This window comes from Xyrauchen texanus, chromosome 30 (genome assembly GCF_025860055.1).
Source record: "Xyrauchen texanus isolate HMW12.3.18 chromosome 30, RBS_HiC_50CHRs, whole genome shotgun sequence".
Lineage (NCBI taxonomy): Eukaryota > Metazoa > Chordata > Actinopteri > Cypriniformes > Catostomidae > Xyrauchen > Xyrauchen texanus.
The window spans coordinates 27,491,790-27,516,847 of NC_068305.1; the positions used below are offsets into that span (position 1 = coordinate 27,491,790).

The 25,058-nt window shown below is 42.2% G+C and overlaps 1 protein-coding gene across 1 annotated transcript in view; it reads left to right on the forward strand.

Moving 5' to 3' along the window:
* LOC127623751 (otoferlin-like) overlaps nt 1-25,058 on the forward strand; it is a 104,753-nt gene that overhangs the window by 17,759 nt on the left and 61,936 nt on the right. Inside the window, exons 3-5 of the mRNA XM_052098234.1 lie at nt 14,339-14,427; nt 21,574-21,673; nt 23,567-23,763. Of these exons, the coding sequence (XP_051954194.1) occupies nt 14,339-14,427; nt 21,574-21,673; nt 23,567-23,763 (386 nt within the window). The remainder of the gene's footprint in view (nt 1-14,338; nt 14,428-21,573; nt 21,674-23,566; nt 23,764-25,058) is intronic.

The window sequence follows — 25,058 nt, forward strand, 5'->3', positions numbered from 1 at the left end:
CAGGTTGAGAGAGCAGCGACCACCAGGCATGTATGATGAGGCTGGCTCATTCAGTCCATATTGAAAAATGTCTTTCAGAACCACCTTATCAAAATTCACCTGGTTGGCCAGGGCACAAAAATCAATAACATAAACCTCCAAGGGCTGACTCCCCTGAAGCAACCCCAAGAGTCGGGCCGCTGGCTCCTTAATGTCGAGGGCGGGGTTATGAGTTACACAACCGCTGCCTCGCATAAAAACCCCTTGGTCAGCGTCCGAAGAGCCAAAAAAACCTCTCCGGGGTGGAGAGTTCATGGCGCTCAAATATGCATGGGAAGCATAAACGGGCTCAGGGGCAGACACAGGTGACGCAGGGTGACAAAAATCAAAAATCGCACGTACCTGCTGGCCCTGGGCTGTGAGCGCGCGATCATGCTTCCACACAGTAGCTCCTCGCGCTGAATGTGACGTGTTCCTCCGCTCTAGTGAGCCGCGCGAATCATCAGCGCGACGCATTGTGACTGTCTTCGGTGAGGTTGGTTATTCTGTAACCCGGACACACACACACAAGATGAGACAGTCACAATGTAAGTCAAAAAAACTGCTTTTATTGAAACAATAAAAGCAGGCAACAGTACAAACGGGCAAATCCAGTGAAGAGTTGTCGAGGGAAGCGTAGGGTCAAAAGCCGGGGAATCAAAGAGAGTAAAGGGGGCAAATCCGGGAGAGTAGTCGAGGGGAGCCAGGGTCAAAGCCGGGGTAAACATGATCGAGAGGTGGGTAACTAACAAAGGGAGTAGACAGGGGTACTAGGGGAACGAGGAGCTGGCAAGCTAAGGGGGTAATCAAGAGGAGTTCAAGAGGAGGGCAAAACTAGACGAGACTAGCGGGAGGCAAAGATGCGGGAAACTAAACACAATAACCAACACCCGTGCAGCGAAAGGGTGGTGATATATATAGTGACGAGTGCAGGTGTAAACAATGAACAGGTGATGAGACGAGTGCAGGTGAAACTAATGTGCAGGAGTGCAGATGGCGCGAGTGCAGGTGGTCATAATGTTCTGGGGATTGGAAGCGCGTGAGAAACTCGAGGAAGGGAGATTGCCTACGAGCATGTGAGCGAGTAGGAGCAAAGTGGGCATGAGGGCTCGAGCGAGCAAAAAGAGCGTGAAAAGCTTGAGGGGGCGGAGTGAGGGAGTGTGCGTGTGTGTGCTAGATGATGCGGGGAGAAGCAGAGGAGCGGGGTTTGTGACATTGTCATGCTTGTGGGCAGGGCTCTGCCGAACTGAAGAGCGCCCTTGTGATGGATACTAGTGAACTTTTTATTCTCCCTTTTATTTGCACAAAAGCATACATACAAACACACACACACACGAAAAGTGATTATTAACTATTAAACTGTAATTTCACTATAAATTATGATTATGATAAATTGTGTTGCTTTATCATTTCTGTTGTTTAATAATAAATACTGTGAGTAATATTACAATTGACATGAATAACAACACATTAATCAATCCCCAAACTTAATTGTGGGGAGTAATTGAATAATTGAAGATAGCATTGTGATTGACAGGATTAGATAAACTCCCGAATTTCTGTTTGTGACTCAGAAGTTAGCGAGGTCACATACAGAAGAGATCTGCTGAGGGAGAGATGTTTGAGATGCTGCAGGAGAAATTACACACTGTGAGGCCATATGGACTGGAGAGGAAAGAGTGATGGCCACATTACATCATCCTAAATTACTGCGGTAAAACAAAACAAGCTTAATTTGCTGAAATGTTCTGAGGGTTGGCGTCACACTTGAGATTGTAAACGAGATGGCTGGTGGAGTTCAGGGCACCCACTTGTCAGTGTGGGTGCCTCGTGCTGCAACCAGTAAGATGTCGCCCTGGGCAGCTGCCCATGTCGCCCATGCCTAAATCTGCCACTGGAAGAGGAGGAGAAGGAAAAAATTAAGGGACAAGAGAGAGCGAGAAGTAAAACACCAGGGGGCTCGGCAGAGCAGGCTGATTAGACATGCATTTTGATGTCAGGATCAGTGCACATTTTGTACCTGATGGTGCGCCATTGATTTCTTTGAACATGTTGAGTCTTCATGTATCTTTCCATTATCTGAATCAAAGACCAAAAAAAAAAGAAGAAGAAAAAGAAAAGTCTCCAGGGAGAGAAGAATAGAGGGGGAGGGAGACGGGGCATGTCAGAGTGTGTGATCCTTTGCCATTGAATAATTCACTCTCCGTGAAATTAAATGGTGGCAAGGCTGTTAGACTTTTCTTAGCGTCTTAGAGCTGCAGCTCAGAAAAAGATGAGAGGAGTTTTGACCTAAAATCACCACGTTATCTTCAGAACTGGAGCAGAGAACTCATCTATTCAGAGCTTTTTATCTATTCATGTAAGAAGGGGCTGCATTGTCAATGATAAAACAGTCAATTAAAATGCAAGTATTTTAACGGTGATGTGTGTAATTTCTTCACTGTTAAAATACTTTCTGTTATCCCAGCTGAATATGCAGCTTTATTCCCCTCAAAAAGTGGGTAACGCTGAGGTGCAAAACATTGCTCTGTTTGAGCATCCCGACACAACAGAAGCTACCTGTTTGTTTGACCAAGGGGATGTGGGTTTTATTTATAAAGTATTTTATTAAAACAATTTATTTAGTTTGGTGATTAAACCAGGGTGCCAGTTTAAGATTTGTGTGACACAGTAACTGCATAGATAGGATAGTAGTTAAAAATTGATCTTCAATACTGTGACTACAAGTGTAAGAGACAAAAGAAAGAAAGAATACAAGGGAGAGGTCATTTTAAGGACTGATATTTTGTCATTTTAACCATTATTTATTATGTGGAATATGATTTCTATCCACAATATAACCACAAAAAATAAACACTGCATGATATAAACAAATTGCAGTATGGAAAACATGTTGAAAAGAAGAAGAAAAAAAACATCAGTGTATCAGTTTGTATGCCAGTAGAAAGAGAGAGAGAGAGAGAGAGAGAGAGAGAGAATGCACAGTAAGGAGCAAGACAAAGAACTCTGTTTCACTCTGCGGTTATTGTATCTCCAGTGAAATAAGATGAAGTCAAACAAGACACTGAATGAATCTGTAATGCTACACCTCAGTCTTCTTTTTGACTGACAGATGTTTTCTGATGTTTCACACATGATTTTTCAAACACCTATCCTAAAATCCTTAATATTTCTCATATTGATATAATCTGACTGTGCATTACAGGCATTTCTTTGTAGTATCAGCTTAGAAGAATTTTGATTTTGTAGAAGGACTTGTGTGAATTTCCCTTGCGTGTCAATTATGACTGTAATTCTGCTGTACATCGGTTCATTAAATATTCTCACATTAATTTCTATTTTTCTTTCTTTCTTTTTTCTTTTGCTGCTATGTACATATGGCAAGACAATGTGTGCACATGTCATGCTATTTTGGTCCATTTATATTCCTTTGGTTAATTAGTCATGGTGATTAACTGTGACCCCGAAGTACATCTTTGACTTCTCACAAAACTATCTCTAAGTTGTTTATACGTTTTTTCTTGGTCTAGTTGATAACTTTATCATCTACAAAGATCATTTAAAATGATCTACCAAATTTTGTCTGCCTCTTTGAGCACAATTAAATTAATTTGTTGTAATCTGTTCTCTTGATAGCCTGTGCCTGATTGATACAATATTGTTTCTAATTGTTGGAAACAAATTGAATATTGCACAGATGATTACATTATCACACAATATTCTGGTTGTTAACAATAAGCTATAACACAGTAAGATGCCCTATGAAACAATGATTACACACAGTTTCTCAGCAAAAGCCCTTAAGCTTGGAATGTGCCTTTAATACACGTGTAATACCTTGCAGTAAAATGTATTGTTTTTTTTAAGTATGATTATGACTGTATTCAATTCCCCCAGGGGCAGAATGAATTGCGGCCGGTAAAAGCACTGCTCTCTGCTCCAGTTTAGCACCCGTTTCACTAATGATATTATTCAGATAAGGCAATGGCACAAACGTGCCCAGAAAAATCACTACTGAACATATTTTGCACATGCAATTATGATCTTGTGGTCCGATTCTGAGAGCTATATTTTGGAGTATGACGCAGACCACCGTATTTGACTCACCCTGCCGGGACTGTTTAATATCAATGTGATTCAGACACATGGATCATCTCTTAAACATGCAGAACATGACGACACAGCTCATCTGGATATATGCCAGATTATAACGCTCTTCTTTATCAGTTGATGATTATTTGAATAATTACTGCAGGTATAATTGTTTGAAAATATTCACAAACATCTCTTTTTTTTAAATAAAATTCATTTTACTGCCTCGTTTCATTTGGTGGTAATAGTGAAAAAAGGGTTTTGTTGACTTCAGCCAAATAACCCAGTCATTTCAGAGGCAGAGAAAGTTATTACATTTTAATTTAAGATCATGAAGACACATTTTTGGAATAACATGCACGAATTAATCATTCACAATAAGGTCAGAAACATGTATTAAGAAAGTAAAAAGGGTCCATTTGGATTTCATGTTGGCTTGTAGCCAAGCCATTAGTGTATGTGAGTGGTACTCATAGCATCCGTAATAGCCGGCAGATTTTTTTAAATCCACAGGGCTTATAAGGCAGGTTAAAGAGATGACCCCTGTCTCTGCTCTTCATATTCTTTTTAATTCTTGTGCAAACTCTCAGCACCGCCTCTCAGCTAGCTTTGTAATAAACAAACTAAAGGCTATGCGTTCATGGGGGATTGTAGAGATGAGTTTATAATAAGCCCTCACTGCCACTGCAAGTTATTCCTTCCTATCTAATGAGCTGCTCCATCTCCTTTTGTTTATCCTTCCTCATATTTTTTGCACTGTCTGTGGGAGTGAATATATTCGTAGATACTGGAGCTTAGGGATTTGAGGGAAAATCCTTACTGTGCCTGTCTGGACTGTACCCCGTGGGTATTTGGTTCAGACCATGAAGCTGAGAAGTCCGCACAATTCCTACAGTACCCCCATTGATGCAAACACACAATGGTTTTTTTGTTGTAGATCGAGCACATATAGTTTTGCTGCAGTCTTTGCAGCTGTTGCAGTAAGAATAGAGGCATTTAGGGTTTGAAACATTTACCTTGAATGTGCAGGTTGATTTTGAAATATTTAAATATTGAATCCTTACATAACAATATTGATCCTATCGGTTTTTGCAATATTTATGATGTAATTATGTATTTATCATCAAAATGAATGTGTATCATAACCTTCAAATGTGAAAAAAGGATCTTGTTAGCAAATAGCTGTGTTTGATAGGATATTTCTCCATCCACTCTTCTATACTGTACATAAATAGAAATTAATATAGAATGGCACTATAAAATTAATATACTGTAACTAGTATACATGTACAAAAAAGTAGGTGGGATAATTTGTCAATTCTGCCTATTTAAATATTAATCATTTAAGTTAATTTAAATAATGCGTACTGATTTTGTCCCCAGAAATTACATAAAGTTTCTATTTAATAGAGGTGTAGGTATTGGTATTGGTATCGAGAGCGATATCAGTAATATTGGCCTTTATAACATTTGGTATTGGATTGAAAAAAATGGTGAATTGCACCAAAACTCTTATCCCTTCAGTCTGTAGTGAAGGGATAAGAATACATAGGAAACAAATACATAGTATTTGTTTCCTTTTGAGGCCCTCTTGTTTCCCTGTTTTTTTCCCTTTAGTTTGATCAAATATCCAGCTCTAGTCCTAAACATGCATCTGGCACCCATCTCCCCCTCTCTCGTGCAAATCATGTCTCTCATTACATTAACAGCTCAAACTGTGAAGAAAACACATAACGTTCAAATAGACAAATTATCCTTATGTGTTTGGAATGAAAGACTGTGGGTGTGCTGTTCACAGAAGTTTGCTGAATGTTTGTGTGGTTAATAACATCATGCCATTACCCGCAAACTCAACAATATTTTTTTCATTAAGTTTAACTTTGATCTTTAAATGTGTTATTTCCTTTTGTAAGCCTCATTGATGTAGCACATTGACAACAAGCTGTGATATAATCCCTGACATTTCCAATTTGATTGAAATATGTGTTTGTTTGAAAGACACTGGCGGCCAAAAGTTTGGAATAATGTACATATTTTGATGTTTCAGAAGGAAATTGGTACTTTAATTCACCAAAGTGGCATTCAACTGATCACAAAGTATAGTCAGGACATTATTGATCTAAAAAACAGCACCATCACTATTTTAAAAAAAGTCATTTTTGATTTATTCTAAGTCAGACCCCATTTCCAGCAGCCATCACTCCCAACACCTTATCCATGAGTAATCATGCTAAATTGCTAATTTGGTACTAGAAAATCCACAGCTGTCCACAGCTTCATTGAATTCTACCTGCTCAACACCAATTTTATGTACAATAGTAAAGAGAAGACTCAGGGGTGCAGGCCTTATGGGAAGAATTGCAAAGAAAAAGACACTTTTGAAACAGAGAAACAAAAAGAAAAGGTTTGAGTGGGCAAAGAAACACAGACATTGGACAACAGATAATTGGAAACGTCTAGGTTACGGATGTAACCTCCGTTCCCTGAAGGAGGGAACGAGACGTTGTGTCAGAGAAGCGACACTAGGGGTCTCTCTTGAGCGCCGAATATGCCTCTGATCCATTGAAAAAAGGCCAATGAGAAGTTGTCAGTCAGTATTTGCATACCCCGCCCCCGGACATACGGGCATAAAGGCGAGGCAAATACTAGAGTTCATTCAGGATTTTTCTGAGGAGCCGGAAATGGTTCTGGCCACTACAGCGGTTCGGCTCAGCGACGTGGCCGGGAAGACACAACGTCTCGTTCCCTCCATCAGGGAACGGAGGTTACATCCGTAACCTAGACATTCCCCGTCTGTCGCTCTCTCCACGTTGTGTCGGAGAAGCGACACTAGGGGTCCAATTTAAATCCGCCATGCGCTGAGCCGTGTACGTGTTCTGCTGACACAGGAGCGGGCAGGTATTTGTTACGTGCCAAACGACCAGCTGTGCCAGGGCATGTACCCTTCCCCAATGCCCCAGAAAAGTCATCGGGATCCTTTTGGTTACCCTAGGCAGGGGAACAAGGCGACGCTTGCCAACCTGGGAACGGGCCAAGCCTGGCTGGGCCTCTTTTCTCTCTATGTTTCTTGCATAGAACAATAGACAGCTGGGGCCCTTACACGCACTGAGGGAAGGGGGTCTTACCCAATTTCCCCTATTTTCAGGGGGGGGAAAGACCCGCGGAGACCACCCCAGCCCAACTGGGGAGGTATGGTGGTGAATACGTCACATGTGTTCTTATGCGACACGTGGAAGTGTCGCGGTGGCAGATCCAGCCTCAGCAAGGGTGGAGTTGCTACACACGGCGACCGGGGGGAGCCGAAACTTACCCAAGGAAAATGCGGGTCTGCTCGTAAGGGGACCGTATCGTGGAAAATACACACAGGGGGAGTCCGCGTAGGAGGACTGTTTTAAAACGCACTGTTTTACCTCAAGCGAGGGAAAGGGCGTATACGCAAGCGATTCACCCGGCCAGCCCATCAGCGTGTTACCGAGTTCTACTGGCTCGGACCTGAGAAAACACGGGATGAAACTGACTCAACCCTGAGATTGTAGTATCTCGCAAAGGTGTTGGGTGTCGCCCAATCCGCTGCTCTACAAATGTCTGCCAGGGAGGTACCCTTAGCCAGTGCCCACGAGGACGCAACACTCCTTGTTGAGTGAGCTCGGACCTGCAAGGGTGGGGGCACAGCCTGGGTGTGATAAGCCAATGAAATGGCATCTACAACCCAGTGGGAAAACCTCTGTTTGGAGACAGCGTTTCCTTTCCGCTGTCCTCCAAAGCATACAAAGAGCTGCTCAGAGCGTCTAAAGCTCTGCGTGCGGTCCAGGTAGGTACGCAAAGCACGTACCGGACACAGCAACGAAGGGGCTGCGCTTGCAGGTTCACTACCTGGTCACTGAAGGGCGTGGTAGGAACCTTGGGCACATAGCCCGGTCGCAGTCTTAGGATCACATGAGTGTCTGCCGGACAGAACTCCAGGCAAGTGTCGCTGACAGAGAACGCTTGCAGGTCCCCGACCCTCTTGATGGAAGCGAGCGCGATCAGCAGGGCCGTCTTAAGGGAGAGGGCCCTGAGACTAACTGATTCTAGCGGCTCGAAGGGAGGTCTCTGGAGGCCCGCGAGGACTACCGAGAGGTCCCAGGAGGGGAACAGGCTTGGCCGGGAGGGATTTAACCTCCGGGCGCCTCTTAGGAACCTGATGATTAAGTCGTGCTTACCAAGAGACTTACCATCTACTGCGTTGTGGTGAGCCACGATAGCAGCGACATACACCTTTAGGGTGGAAGGGGACAGCCTCCCCTCCAGCCTCTCTTGTAGGAATAAGAGAACTGACCTAACTGCGCACCTCTGTGGGTCTTCGGCCCTGGAAGAACACCAATCTGCGAACAGGCGCCACTTCTGGGCGTAAAGCTGCCTGGTAGAAGGGGCTCTGGCTTGGTTGATTGTGTCTACGACGGTAGGTGGTAGACCTGCTAGATCTTCCGCGTCCCGTCCAGGGACCAGATGTGGAGTTTCCAGAGGTCTGGATGCGGATGTCAGAGCGTGCCCTGCCCCTGAGAAAGAAGGTCCCTCCTCAGGGGAATTTGCCACGGAGGGGCTGTCGCGAGGAGCACGAGGTCCGAGAACCAGGCCCGGTTGGGCCAGTAGGGAGCCACTAGTGTGACTTGTTCCTCGTCCTCCCTGACCTTGCACAGCACCTGTGCAAGAAGGCTCACTGGGGGGAAAAGCATACTTGCGTAGCCCCGCGGGCCAGCTGTGCACCAGGGCGTCTGTCCCAAGGGGAGCCTCTGTTCGGCCGTACCAGAGCGGGCAGTGGGAGGTCTCTCGGGAGCAAGCAGCCCGCAGCCCGCGGCTGCGTGCCCTTTGCATACGGCGCCCCAACCCAATCTGGAGGCGTCGGTAGTGACCAGGACGCGTCGGGACACCTGCTGCAGGGGCACTCCTGCCCGTAGAAAGCAGAGGTCTGTCCAGGGTTGTAGTGTTTTTCGGCAGGCGTGGGTGATCGTCACACGGTGCATGCCGTGGCGCCATGCTCGTCTCGGGACTCGAGTCTGAAGCCAGTGCTGAATTGGTCTCATATGCATCAACCCCAGCGGCGTGGTCGCAGCGGAGGATGCTATATGCCCCAGGAGCCTCTGGAAGAGTTTTAAAGGGACCGTTGTGCCTGGCCTGAATTTGGCGAGGCATTTCAGCACCGACTGCGCACGCTCGTTGGTGAGACGTGCGGACATTGAGACTGAGTCTAACTCCATGCCGAGAAAGGAGATGCTCTGGACCGGGGTGAGCTTGCTCTTTTCTCGGTTGACCTGAAGCCCCAAGCAGCTGAGGTGCCTGAGCACCTGGTCTCTGTGAGCACATAGTAACTCTCGGGAGTGGGCCAATATGAGCCAGTCGTCGAGGTAGTTGAGTATGCGGATGCCAGCTTCTCGGAGCGGGGCAAGAGCTGCCTCTGCAACTTTCGTGAAGACGCGAGGGGACAGAGACATGCCGAAGGGGAGGACTTTGTACTGGAATGCCTGGCCGTCGAATGCGAACCGTAGAAATGGTCGGTGTCGCGGCAAGATTGAGACGTGGAAGTACTCGTCCTTCAGGTCTACCGCTGCGAACCAATCTAGGTGTTGGACGCTTGTCAAGATGCATTTGTGCATGAGCATTTTGAACGGGAGTTTGAGCAGCGCTCGATTGAAAACTCGCAGGTCCAAGATTGGTCGTAAGCCGCCGCCTTTCTTGGGTACAATGAAGTAAGGGCTGTAGAAACCCTTCTTCATTTCGGTTGGAGGGACAGGCTCTATCGCGTCTTCGAGTAAGAGAGTAGCGATCTCCGCGCGCAGGAATTTGGCATGTTGGCCGTGCACTGCGGTAAAGTGGACGCCCGTGAAGGGGGGCGGGGGCCTGGCAAACTGAATTGCGTGACCGAGTCGGATGGTCCGGGCCAGCCAGCGAGACGGGTTGGGAAGTGAAAGCCACGCATCCAATCTCCGTGCTAGGGGCACCAAAGGGACGGTTATTTTTGACGTACCCAGTGGGGCTTCGCAGCGGGGTGGAGCAGGTAGTACACCGTCAGGAGGCGCGGACGCGTCCCGAGGCTCTGGTGCTGAGAAAAGACTCAAAGCACTTACCTTGCTCCGGACATCCGGCAGGGGGCGGGTTGGTGAATGAGGAGGAGGTCCTTTAGTGGCATCCTCTGGAGTCGTCAGAACCGGCCGGCCGGGGAACAGTCGTGGGGCTGAAGGTGGATCTGGGGCCGCGTTCAGCGTGCCGGGACTGTTGAGGCCTGGCGGCAGAGTGCCGTGAGAACGGCATTTGCAGGCCAGGTGACCCAGAGACAAAAAAGGAAATAGCTCTATTATTGAGAATGTGAGTACCGCAGCCCCCGTTAGGGGGTGTGGCAAATGAAATTAATTCAACAAAAGATTCTCCTCCCGGCCCTCCACCGGGGAACGGAGTGGTCTTACCAGCTCCGGAGCTAACGTCTCAGTCTCTGGGTCGGTCATCTCAGGAGCGCCTGGGAGCCTTCCGGGGCCTCGAGGGGGTCCGTGAGATGAGGGGGCGTCCATCTTCTGCGGGGAGCTCGACGCCAGGGTGGAGAGCTGGGCCCATGTTTGTTGAGGCGGAGCACCGCTTTTCTTTCTTTCTTGAAAGCCGCAGGAGGACGCCCTCGGCGAGCAGACAGGGCATGGCCCCTGGCGGCACGTTTGCGGCAGGGCAGGATGTGTGAAATAGCCTCTGTCTGTTTCTTCACCACTGAGGGCTGCTGGGTAGAGTCGTCAGGTGGTGTCGCCGAATGGACGGAGCTGGGAGACGGGAGCGTTTGAGAAAGCGTGCTTTGTCTACCTCCTCTACTGCGACCAGGTCCAGTCCATGTGTTGAGTTTCCGGACCACAAGGGGGGCCATCGCGTGTTCGAGTGCAGTTCCTGCAGCACGTCAAGAACAGGACTACCCAAGTGCACATTTTTGGAGCCTTGACCCGGTGGACTGCAGGGGGGGCCATGGCGTGCAGGGGGGGAGTGGTCTGGGACCGCTCTACCGCCGAGGGTAGTGAGAGCGGAGGAGAGAGGAAGCTTGGCTTGCTCAGCTCGTCATGCACGTCCAGGAAGAAAGGAACCGGGGCGGGGTGCGGCTGTGAGCAGCGCACATGCCCGTGGAACCAAACAAGTAGCCGTGAGGGGGAGGGGGACGGGATTTTCCGGTCCGCTGTACCCGGGGAAGCATATCGGACCTCTGTGCATCAGGCTCAGACTGGGCGCACAGACTCGAAGGTGGCAGCGCAGATGAGTCATCAGCATCAGATGCCACTGTAACGCTCTCCGATGCAGCGGTGATTATCGTCATCCAATCCTGGGAGCTCAAGGGACCGGCAGGCCGGCCATGAAGCGGGCCGCACTCATCCCGAGCAGATGGGAGCAAGCAAGCGTGCTGGGGAGGCGGGTGGTTCGCGGGGGGGTCGGCTGAAATGGCTTTCTCTCATGACAAAAGAAAGCCTATGACTGCAATGCTGCAACAGCTATGTTCTCGCACTGAGAACATAACCTTATTGGAGAGAAAACGCTCATCCCGAGCTCAGACGGAAGCCAGCAAGCGTACCGGGGAGGCGGGAGGCTTGCGGGGGGGTACCCGGCGAACACAGCCCGTCTTTATCCCCAAATCACCTTCATCGCCCATGGCGCCTGCCCCAATCCCGTGGGAAAGAGGCGAGGCACGGGGGGCGGCTGAAGTGGCTTTCTCTCACTACAAGAAAAAGCCTACGACCGCAATGCTGTCATGGCTATGTTCTCGCACTGAAAACATAGACCATTCATAAAAACGCTGCCTGCGTGTAATCGCAACCCAGGTACGCCAGGCAGTTTTTATGACTGTAGGAGGTGGGAGAAATCGACGCATCCGGAAACTACACAGAGGCGGAAACACGTCTTTAAAAAGACGCGTCCTGAAAAGGACGTTCAACGCCGCTGTGTATTGCTCTTTTAGAGAAAATCACTCTCTTAAACAACTCTCTTAGAGTTGGGTTTCTGCACTGTTGAAGCACCCAGGGGCAATTGCACTGCCGTGCAAGAAGGAGAAATCGCCGCTGTAATGCGCCCTCAATCCAACAGCATGCAGAGTGTCAGAGGAATACAGGAACTGGTGTGATCTCACGCGAACCGCATGCACAACCATCGGCTCCGAAGAAAATTTCTGAATGAACTCTAGTATTTGCCTCGCATTTATGCCCGTATGTCCGGGGGCGGGGTATGCAAATACTGACTGACAACTTCTCATTGGCCTTTTTTCAATGGATCAGAGGCATATTCGGCGCTCAAGAGAGACCCCTAGTGTCGCTTCTCCGACACAACGTGGAGAGAGCGACAGACGGGGAAAGAGTGTTATGGATCTTAAACCCATTGAGCTTTTGTGGGATCAGCTAGACTGTACGGTGTGTGAGAAGAGCCTGAAAAGACAGCCACATTTATGGCAAGTGCTACAGGAAGCGTGGGGTGAAATATCACCTGAGTATCTGAGGATCTGCAAAGTTGTCATTGCTGCATGTGGAGGATTTTTGATGAGAACTCTTTTTTTTCAAATTGTAATAGTAATTTTTCAAGTTATTAATGTGCTGCCTATACATTGTGATCAGTTGAATGCCACTTTGGTGAATAAAAGTACCAATTTCTTTCCGTAAGAGCAAAATCTGTACATTATTCCAAACTTTTGGCCGCCATAATATGTGTTTGTATGTGTATGCCTATAATACCTAGAAATCTATCCAACAGCAATCACAGACACTTTTTTGAATTAATCACTAGAGTCATTAATAGCATGTGACTGATCCTCTTATATTAGATCTCCTTGAAGCCCTCCAAAAGAAGTTTTTCACTGGTGACATATCTACAGTTATGTAGTGACATTTTGCAATTTACTGTTGATTTCATCAGAAATTATGGCTCATTTTAAATGGCCATCAATAGAGGAACGTGCTTTGTGCCCACATAATGTTATACATTACAGTATTTACCACCAAGAGCTAAATGACCCCAGGCTAACCAGCCAAAACTTGATCTTCTCGTAGATGTGCATTTATGTGTCTCTGGACATAAGGTGTAGTTTCAACATCAGCCCTTTAGACGATGAGTGTTTCAGAATGTATTCTTCACCATCTTCCCTTGTTAATCAGAGCATTTCAGCATACTGATGAATTTAGTGGCCTCATTATGTGGTTATTTTGTTTTTACTGATCAGTGAGTTACTACAGACTTTGCCTTTCACAGAGAAAAACATGGGGGATCCACTTTAACTTTTTCTCTTGTGTCTCTGTGACTTTTACACTACAACATAATATGCCATCCCATTCCCCTAGTCAGAGTTTCCTGCCCAGGCTCAGTTCTGCACTGACTGACTTGGCAAGAAACATTGTGGCGGTCCCATAGTCTGGTGGTGGAGTACCGCTGTTCTCTATAATCAGAGAAAAATGGAATGGCTCAGCAGCCCAGAGGGCAGCCTATTTGTCTGTATAGATCAGTGTGCCAGATGGTAGTCCATGTTCTGGGGTCATGAGCAAGCTAATAGATCATCCCACTGATATGAGCCCAGCACCATAAAAGACAAATTCTTAGATTGCACCAGTTAATTTAACAGGAAATAGACGAGAGTTGTCCTTCAATATCCTATATATTCTTTACACTGAAAGTTACCAAAGTTACCGTCTGAATTAACATTTAATGATTTAATGATTTAATTGGATGTTGAAGGCAAGTGATGAATCTGTAAATGTACTTACAGTACTGTATTTAGAATTCTCTGTACTGCTATCATTGATTACAATACAGAGAGCATGTACAATAATAACAAGTAAGAGTTAAACACAATAATTTTTTATCTAAATGCTGCATCTGTTGTTTTATATGTTGTGTAAATAATTATAAAATCATCTGACATCTCAAAAATATTTCTGTTGCTACTGTAAATTCCCATGCATGACAGAGTGTGGATTTCTTTATGCTGCCTTAATCTGTGTTCATTTCCAGCTGTGTCATTAATGTTGTTTATTATTATAGATTCTAATTTTATAGGATTATCAATAATTTTTCAGGTACCAAGCTTGTTTGGATTTGATATATGAAGTCACATTCTATGACAGTAGACTTGTTTTGTTATATTGCTCATGGCATGATATACTCTAGCATGAATAATGAGCCTAGAAAAGTCTGCAGAGAGTCAATTCTGTTTAAATAAATTGAACAGATAAATTTTTGGTTTGTTTTCCAGGCATTTCGATGGCCAATCGGGAGTCAAGTGGATGGTGATGAGATGCTAGAAATCCAAGTGTTTAATTACAGCAAAGTCTTCACTAACAGGTATATGAAATCAATACATTTGCTATATGAACTCAAACTTCCTTCAAACACAAAGAGAACTATTAAAGTATTTGTCTTTAGACTGTTTAAGATTTATGAGAGTATTTAAAAACAACTGCTGTAAATATTCAGTACATATGCTTTGAAGTATTGAGTTGGGGATAATTGTATGCACAGTCCCAAATTAATATCAACAAGGCATTAATATGAATTGATATAAATTGTACAAAGGAACCAATTCGCTAAAATTAATCGGAAAAAAACAATGCTACATACATCGGAGTGCAAATAGCTTGGCTGCGTGGACAATGCTATTTTCACTTAGTGCAAAAAGTCACTAGTTTTTTATTTCATTTTTATTATTACTATATATATTTTAATTTATTGTCTGAATACTATATATCGATTCTGCTCACTTTTTGGGGGTTTTCCACTGTGGATAGTACCTGGTTCTTTATATAGTACCACATCGGTCGAGGTTTCATGTGAGCCGATACTATTTGTGAGGTCAAAACCCTGCAGATCATTGATTTGTCATAGAAAATTATCACTATCAGCGTCATTGCTTTAAGCTAGATGGCAGGTTAGCTTACCCTTGTGAATCATCTTTTAGCTAACACAGTGATGTCCTCTTCTGCGCTTTGGTGTATGATTTCCCAAACTCTCCTGTTTTTTTAGCTGTATTTTGTCTTGCTGCATTCAGCCTCTTTTGAAACAAAGATTGTCGTCTTGCTATGAAAAACAGGCACATGCCGAGAATCAAGAACACCATTCATTGATTGCTCCTTTGTTGTGTGTTTTGTCGCTTTTAAGATGATGTCACGGTAGTAGTGTCAGTGCAACTATGACGATCAGCCTATAATCCCACCCACGTTGAAGCTGCATGCTCAGAAAAGTAAAGCGAGCAGAGTCGAGTCGAGTTGAATCGTAACGTGCAGTGGAAAAGTGCCAATAGATCCACAGATGTTTTCGTAGGAATGGCTCTGCACTCTGCCCTTACACACCTGGCGAAAGAGACACCTATGTGCAGATGTTGTTTATCGACTATAGCTCTGCATTTATCACCATCATCCCCACAAAACTGGTAGCCATGCTAAAAGATCTGGGGCTTAGCAGCCACCTATGTAACTGGATTCTGGACTTTCTGATGTGCAGACCCCAGGTGGTGAGGATCGGCAGCTGCACATCCTCTACGCTCACACACAGCACTGGTGCCCCACAGGGATGAGTGCTCTGTCACCTTCTGTACTCCCTGTTCACACACGACTGTGTTGCAAAGCACAGCTCTAATATCATCTTCAAGTTTGCTGATGACACGACCATCTTAGGCCATATCTGCAGTGGAGACGAAACGTCCTACAGGGAAGAGGTCAGAGCACTTTCGGAATGGTGTGGAGACAATAACCTCTCCCTAAATGTCGGCAAAACAAAGGAGATGATTGTGGATTTCAGGAAGTCTCAGAGACATGCTCCTATTTACATCAATGGTGCAGAGGTTGAAAGGGTCAAAAGCTATGAGTCTCTTGGCATACACATCCCCGATGACCTCTCCTGGTCCCTTCATACACACAAGGTAGGGAGATCAGCCCGTCAAAGCCTTTACTTTCGGCAAATGCTAAAGAAGTTTGGCACCCTGAAAAAATTGTGCCGCTGCACCATACAGAGAATCTTGACTGGCTGTATCACGGTCTGGTTCGACAGCTTCTCTGCACTTGACTGCAAAGTACTGCAGAGTGTGGTGAGAACAGCAGAGCCCATCATAGGGAGCAAAGTCCCAACCTTACAGGACACTAACTATTCATGCTGTCTGAAGAAAGCCATCAAGGACTGCATCCACCCACCTCACAATTTGTTCGAGTCACAGCCATCTGGCAGACGCTTCAGGAGTATTCAGTCACGAACAGCTAGATTAAAAAACAGTGTCTACCTACAAGCTATCAGACTATTGAACAGCCATTAGCTACCACCACCCTGCACTCCACCACTTTTCAGTTTATTTATTCTGCATATTGTGTATTTATTGGGAATTTATGATTGTGTATTTATTACTGCATACTCTTCTTATGTCAGCTAACTTACTATACGACTCCTGCTGCTATTCTCACCTAAGTCCATCTATATATTTAGCAGTTTACTGTATCACTCTGTACTTGCTTTTGCTCTACATTAATGTTTGCACTGCAATGACAAATAACCTACACTCTTACTTATCTATGGTCATTGTTTAATATTGGGATCCCACCCCTACTCCTGACCCAGTACTGTCTTTTTATAAATACCTCTCATAATCTGCATTCCCTATATTTACTTGTCTGTGCTGTTTGCCTGTATGTTAAATTGTCCTGCACTGTCTTTGTGCACTGAGCTGAGCCTTGTCCCAAGCATTTCAATGCCCAGTTTACCCTGTGTAAGCTGTGCAAATGATAAATAAAATAACTTGACTTGACATGAGCTAACAATAAATTTATTCTTAATTGTGTTCCTTTTTAAATTCGCCAATATCGTCACTCTCATCTAAACCCCGTCACAACTCTCCCACCACTAGGCTACTTGCACCCTGATATTTTTAACTCCAAGTTTCATTCAAGAAAACATATAACATTTGTAATGTATAATATATTGACTTTCATATTTTTGTTACAATATTTATTATTCAAACCTGTCACGGGTTGACAATGAAAAACATGACAGGGTTGTGTAACGCTGATGTGTTTTTTTTGTTGCTCAAAATGGTCATTGTTCCTTGTGTGGTGTGGGACTTAAGGCCATATAGCATGCATTAATTTAATAAATTCTATATATATTTATGGTTTAGAATATCATTTTGAGAAGTACTGATTTATTATCTTAATTTCATGTGATGGGGTTGAGTTGTTGAGCTTGACCATATCAATCTGACTATAATACATTTCAAAATATTAATATAAATTATTATATTTCTTACCGGTACTTGTTTCTGCACCACAATGTTGAAGAAAGCTATGTCACTTCTGGTTAATAATGTCACAAATGGTTGGAACAAAAACTTTTATTGGCTGATAATGGTTGGTGTGATGGTGTTGAGGTCAGAATAAGGGACACTATTTAATAGCCTGGTTTTGATAAAAAAAAATTATGCATTATTTTATTTATTTTGGTAAAATATTTTTCTCATCAAAGGAACAGATTTTTTTTTTTAATTCATTACAAAAATTAAAGACAGTGCACACAAATTATTTTCTTGGGATAAATTCAGTGAAGTGCCTCAGGGACATTAGAATAAATGTATTGGAATATTTGACAAATTACAACAGATGCAATGCTCTATTACTTTCTTGAATTAAAAAACAGATGAACAATCCATTCAAGGTATGTCATTTTATTTGTAGCCTACTTTTGGAAAATATATCCCAAAATGGGGGGCTAAACTTTTCCTAATCAAAAGAAAATATGATTCTTTCTTTCTCTTTAAATAGTTAATGCTGGCTGTTGGGTATATGGATTGATGCATGTTTTACTTAAGCGTTTATTTGAAGATGTGAAGCATGTTGTTTAATTTTCTGGTGTCTTTGACCAATAACTTTAGACACAGAGAACTTCAGAAATAACTAAAAGTAAAGTGCTCACAGACAGCACATATTCGCTGCCTTCTACCAACATGTCAATTCGCAATGTGCCACCTTTACCCGGGTTATTTTTTAGGGCATTTTTTAGAAGATTATCAGCTGTTCTAGTGACATTTAAATTCTGTGTCCTGACAAGGTGCTGATGCAGGCATCGGTGTGCGTGGGTGTGTGCCTGTGTATATATGGCTAACTTCATGTCATTTTCACGATGAGTTCAATTGTAAATTGAGCAAGATTTCTAATTGCCATGGCTGTTTAAGGATTCTCGGTTGCTGTCGCTTAAGAATGGGTCTGATCAGGGGCGAAAATTTCATCAAAATGTTGGGGGGGCAATAAACATAACAATTCTCAAGAGCAATTTTTGAAGGGGATACCAAGGGTTTTTTAGTTGTTGCCCCGTTTGCATTTGTATCATTTTATTTCTTAAATAATTATTTTAAGAATATATCATTATATTATTTACAAAACACATATTTTAATGATATTTTAGGGGGGGACAACCCTCAGATAGGTGGGTCCTGACCCCCCCGACCCCCTTGCGATTTCCCTCTATGGGTCTGATTTGTCTTCTAATCTAAATTAGATCCAGTTCAACTTGTCTGACTATATGGGATAAGTAAATAGACCACTTTGCTGAGCAGCAGGTGAAAAATCTACCATTACTTTTTTGTTTTGTTATTGAGGTTTATAACCAAGTAATTTAATTGCCATGCACAATCAATGATTGGCGCTTTGTTTTTTGTTATGCCAAACAGAGATCCGATTTATGTGACATTAAGTTCACACGCATCTTTTCACACCTGTGAATAGACTGCTATGTAGAAAGAGGTATCTGTTGAATAATTGAAATACCAATGTAACATATGTCACCCATGCAGCTCATTAACTATGTGTTTGTTAGTTACAGATGTAATATATATCCATGACTTAGCTGATCACAGCAACAAACACCATGTGATATCCTAATGTTTGCAAAATGTTAGCCAGGTGTGAGACACGTTGTTGTGCAGACTAATGATGTGTAGCTCAAAACCTGTGTCAACCTGCTTTGTGTCAACCTTTTGAGGTTTGTGTTGATGGGGGCGTGGTTATGTGTCTGTTTGTGGGAGAGAGGGAGTGGCGTGGATTTCTAACAGCTGTTTCTTGTTACAGTGATAGTAGGGCGAGGCCTCAAAAGTGGCCAAAACATGCCAGAGAGGAAGAGAGGGAACGAGTGTACAGCATTGCCGTGTGATCTACTGAGTGTTTATGATCTGACGAGTGTTCTGAAGAAATGTATGTTTATGTTTAGAGTGATTATTGACTGAATGAAAAGTACCTACGCTGTACACAAAAGAGACAAGAGAATAAAGCCTGACCTGAAGCGTGTCACTGCTCCCCGCCTCCTTAGTTCCACACACGAACCCTGATGTGGTGTCACAAGGTTATACATAGAGATTAATATACCTGGGAAGATCATCCAGCAGATGTCCATGTTTGATCCTGGCATGAATGGAGTAAAATGGAATTTAATGGAATTCAGAAATAAAGTGGATTCATTGCTATTGTTATTTCATAACCAACTGACCACAAGGTGGTGACCTTGTAGATGACTACTCAAATTTTTCACGGTATCTCTTGGGATACTGACACAATGGTAGTGTACCGATAGGCAAAGAAGACAGTAGACAAGCATGTTAGTGGATAGCTGACATGAAATTCTTTTAATGAAATGGACTGCAGTGCTTTTGGTTGGAAAATCTTTTCCTAACTATGAGGTAATAGAGAACATGTTTTCTTACTGCTATATTGGTTTAGTTTAAAAATAACTGTGGTGATGCAGGCATGGTCAAGCGACATCTTTGGAGAGTGAGGCCAGGAGAGGAAGAGCGGTAATGATGACACCTGTGGGAAATCACCTCAAACAGCTGTTTTGTGTCGCTGGAGAGGGATAAAAGGGGCAGTCCAAACCTCCAGAATAGAGAGAGAGAGACATGCATCAGAGTTTTTCAGTTTGTTTTTGTGTTGTGCTGGAAAGCAAACCTTGTTGTGCTAGACTGAAAAGTTTGTAAAATAAAAGACTTGCGTTGAACATTTACCCGGCCCTTGCTTCCTCCTTGAGAAGAAAACTTGAGATTTGTTACAGTAACCTTCTGCATATGGTTAGATGATTTAGCCAAAGTTTGCTTATAGGGGGCTTCATCATGTCTTTCTTTCCCTCTATGTCTTTCTAAGCATACACACACTCAGACAAAGGACATGAATTCTCAGGCTTTGACCTCCCTAACAAAGGAGTAGTGACTTGACAAGGCAGGCTGCAGTAAATTATGGAGCAGATGAAAGTCAATTGTCTGTTTGTTCAGAAGATCAATAATATATGTACAGTCTTTAGAAAAGTTGATCGGGAGCCAGAACTTGATCCAGGATCAGCTAATTATTCACCCGTGGATGCATGCACACCGTGTGCCAGTCAACAGTCAGTCACAAAGCCACCATTTCACCACAGAATCGGGCTGTATCAATCACAATGAGGCCTCTTTACCTTTATCGAACCCTGCATCCAGTCTCTGCACGTAAACAATGGAAGTGAGGGTTTAATTTCACATCCTGATAAAGATGTGGCTTAGAGGCAGGTGCTAAAACTGTTAGCAGTTTAAACGGTGCATAAACAGACAATCTGGATTGTTGAAGAGTGGTTGAACCAATAATGGCAGAAAAAATACATATCACTATTTATGTGATTGTTTGTTGATCAGCTTATGAATATTTGAAACAATACTCTTGATTTGTGTGACTGGTATGCTTTTAAACTCAGAAAAGACATTATGGTTATATGAAAAATTATGTTTTTTTGTGGATAGGAATGATTGAACCTATCTTGTTTTAATAAAGAAAGTGAATTGTTCTTTTTATAGGTAATTGGACAATATCTAAATAATTCATAGTGTATAATTACCTCTGAAGGGAGAGGTTAGTAATCAGAATGTTTGAGTTTATATACAGAGCAGTGATTAAGCAATAATAATAATAATAATAATAATAAACTGTAATCTATAATTTCCAAGATTAGCCTATACAATGTAAACACATACAATTTTAGCAATTTTATTTTTGAAGTTAAAGGCACAGAAATTACACAGCTCATATTTATAAAGATTTTGTTGTACATGTTGACAAACTCCATTATATTCTCAGTTGATACCTTTGCATACATTATGTTTTCATGCATTTTGCATATATTTTATAAACTTGTAATATAGGGCCTGGTTGTGTGCATGATTTTTACTGCACTTTGCACATTTAAGCTATTACTGTGTATCCCCCTCACTGTGACCACCACTCAACAGGTTAACTGGATGACTGATATAGTGTGTATATATGTGTATATACACACTACACACATATATATATATATATATATATATATATATATATATATATATATATATATATATATATATATATATATATATGTGCCACGTATATACACACACTATATATATATATATATATAGTATATATATATATATATATATATATATATGCCATTTTCTTTTTAAAGGTTAATTGGCACTTTCCGGATGGTTCTCCAGAAAGTGGTAGAGGAGGGTCATCTGGAGGTGTCTGACACTCTTACTGATGACAACAACACCGCCATACTGGTGAGACATAAAGATTTTAAGCAGTTTGTGTACTTTTGTCTGTATGTGTTTTTCTGGTCTGCCAATTCAGGAATGTTCTTTAGTAAAGGAAAATATAAATTCTGTTATCATTTACTCCATCTCCACCTCTTTTTTTCCAAACATATGTCTAATCTTTTTTCTGAGTAACACAAAAGGAGATGTTAGGCGGAATGACAGCATCAGTCACTATTTACTTTCATTGTATGGAAAAAAGATACAATGAATGTGAAAGGTGAGAAATTCATGCTCCCTAACATGAATTTCCCTAACATGAATTTCTCCTTTTAGGTTCCATGGAAAAAAGTCATACAGACTGGGACAACATGAGGGTATATAATTGGAAAAGTACTTACATATTGTGTGTGTAATAACCACACAACACACACAAGACAAAAACTCCCATTCATTTATTTCACCAAAAAGTCTAGTTTTGCACAACTTGCATGGAAACTGCTGTTGTCATGGTTACATATCTACTCACAGACTATATGGTACTATTCAGATTCTTCCTTTTTCAATATGGTTTATCTCTGTGTTTTACAATAATAAATAGCAGCTCCATAGTAAAGGAAATGTAACAGTGGAGGTGTTGCATTAAATGAAGTTCACCCAACTCTTTCAGTCACCAATTTCTTTCAGTATTTACTTACCCTGATGCCATCCCAGATGTGTATTACTGTCTTTCTTCAGAAGAACACAAATTAAGATTTTTTTTTTAAAATGTTGAAGTGCCATCAGGCTGCTGGCTATTTGATGGTCCAAAAGACATATTTAGGCAGCATTAAAGATGCTAGATGATCAATTAATGCGGGCTGGACTTTAGACACGCCACAATACTTTAATTTTGATTTCATTGAGTCTTTAAAGTATACAGTAACTTGGAATGCATTTTCTTGTATTAGAAAATGAGACGAGCTATATTTTACCTCTACAACATAGTTTAACGCTATTTATTACCAAGAAAATACATGCAACCTACCGGTACTTGTAATTTCTATTATTGTAAAATAGGTGAGACTTAGAATCAGAATCATAGCTTGAATCATCTTGGTTAATTAAGATAAGGGCATAAATCTACAGCAGGGCTCATGTTCACCCGTGAGAAGTGACCATCAGAGATTAGTTGACAGAGATAAGTTGGACTAAGGCTAAACTTTTTCTTTTACCTCCTTTAATGAGTTCGTAAACATGAGAAGGAAAGGGTAATTGATTGCTGACAGAGTGATACTGCCTCATGCATGACCCTAACCTTAACACTTAAGCTTAACTCTAACATCTAATACTAAACCTTATCATTCAACCTCTGTTCAGGCTAAATATTTTTATTTACTCCTTTTGAAACCTGGGAGCATCTTATTTGACTATATGTGCATAAGTTTTTATACTGTATATCCTTATAAAAGACCTCATGAAATGGCTTTGAAGAACACAGTTTTCATTCCTGTGTTGACATATTTGCTATTCAAACGGAGAGAGTGTCCCTCTTTTTTTAAAAAAATTGCTAATTGCCTTAAGTTAAGGTTTGTTAAGTTATGCAATATTTTTGGTCTGTTTTTTTTCCGGAAGCTAAATTCTATACATTTAAAATGTATATATGCAAAAAGTTATTTTTGTCAACTATTAGGGGTACACCAGCATATAGCTGGCCTCAAAGCTAACAGACATACTGTAGACTAAAGCCATAAAACTTTTTTTATATTAAATATATGTAATTTTTTATTAAAATTGTAACTTCATGGGGAAACAAAATGAAATTAATTTTGCACAATAGAGCATAGGCTTATATCAAGTTTGATCTTTTTTCTGTTTAAAGAACATTAATTTGACATAAATGTACATATATAATTTTTTTCTTTTTTCGTTTTATTTCAGACAAGTATTTCCATTGAGATTAAATATCAGACCATGGATGGTAGTGTGAAGGTGTGGAGTGATGGGGAATTCCTTGATATTCCAGATGACTGTGATGGAACTTTTCAATTTGAGACAGACAGTCTGCTCTCTGGACGCAGCCAGAGCTCTGGAACCTCACCTGGACGCTCAGTCCATGGTATTCCTACATTCCGAAAGTGAGTGGGCCATTCTGGTCATCTAAATTTCATTCACGAATAAATTACCCTTATGAACTGGTTCTGAATCAGTCTAGTGATTCACTGAGTTGTGCATGGTTACTGAATCAGCACTTGACTGACTCACTATTTAAATCATTATTTTCAGTTCAACTCAAAATGAGAAATATTACTTTGTTATATACTGAAGGCATGGAAGACTTATATCAGTGTATTTAGTGACTGGTAATAGCGTGTTGTTAAGGATACACACTTTTATTACCAAATAATTTCTCTGTGAGGGCATTTTTGCTGAGTAATGTGGCCAGGGCGACTTTACTCTGAATAATGTGTGGGATGTATTGATTTCCACTAAGCCTTTCAGTCTCCACAGTGCGTGGGTGCCTTTAGAGTTTTTTGAGTGGATGTGTTTACATACTAATGAATGATTGTTGTATAGAAAATTGTTCATTGTTAAAAAGTTAATTGAAGTAATGATTAGGAATATTAGAGCAGAGAGTTTTTTCAAAGTGATTTTAGATTGTTGTATAAATAAACTTAAACTTTACCATAAGTTAAAGAGCTAATGAGCTCATTTACAGGCACCTATATGCAAATAACTACCAAAATCAGCTTATCTATTAAAAAATAACTAAATATCTATATCTGCTTTTGACATCAAACTGTGAAGAGGCATGCGCACAACACTTGTGTACTTTGGAAAAGCCAATATGAACACCGGTGTAGGTGTTTACACGTAATGTGAAATCTGATTAATGCATTTATAAATTTCCCACACATTTTCAGTTTATTACGCATAGTCAGTATAAGAACGTGCATGTAAAAATTCACACTTACTTTTTCTCCTGTGTAATGTTTATCATTCATGCTTTCAGGTGCACACAGAAGACAAGTTATTTTTAATGGAATTCTGCTAAAGTACTCATGTAGGCTACAAGAGAATTTGATATTTATAGCAATAAAGAAAAATTTCATCTACGTTTTTTATCCAGAAATGCTGGATATCCCTACACAGAAAAAGTGAAAACATGCTGCTGCTACCTTAGGGAGTTCCATATCTGTCACTCAATCGACGTTGTGTTGATTCAGTGACACTAGGGGTCACACTTGGGAGCCCCAAACATCTTTGAGAAAAGGCCAATGAGAATTGCCGAATGGAATTTGCATGCCACTCCCCCGGACATACGGGTATAAAACGAGCTGGCTTACAATTCATTCAGATTTTTTCTTTGGAGCCGAGTGGTGTTGAGCAGCGAGTTGCACTGCCGTACCATTCACCTCACAACGAGAAGGGT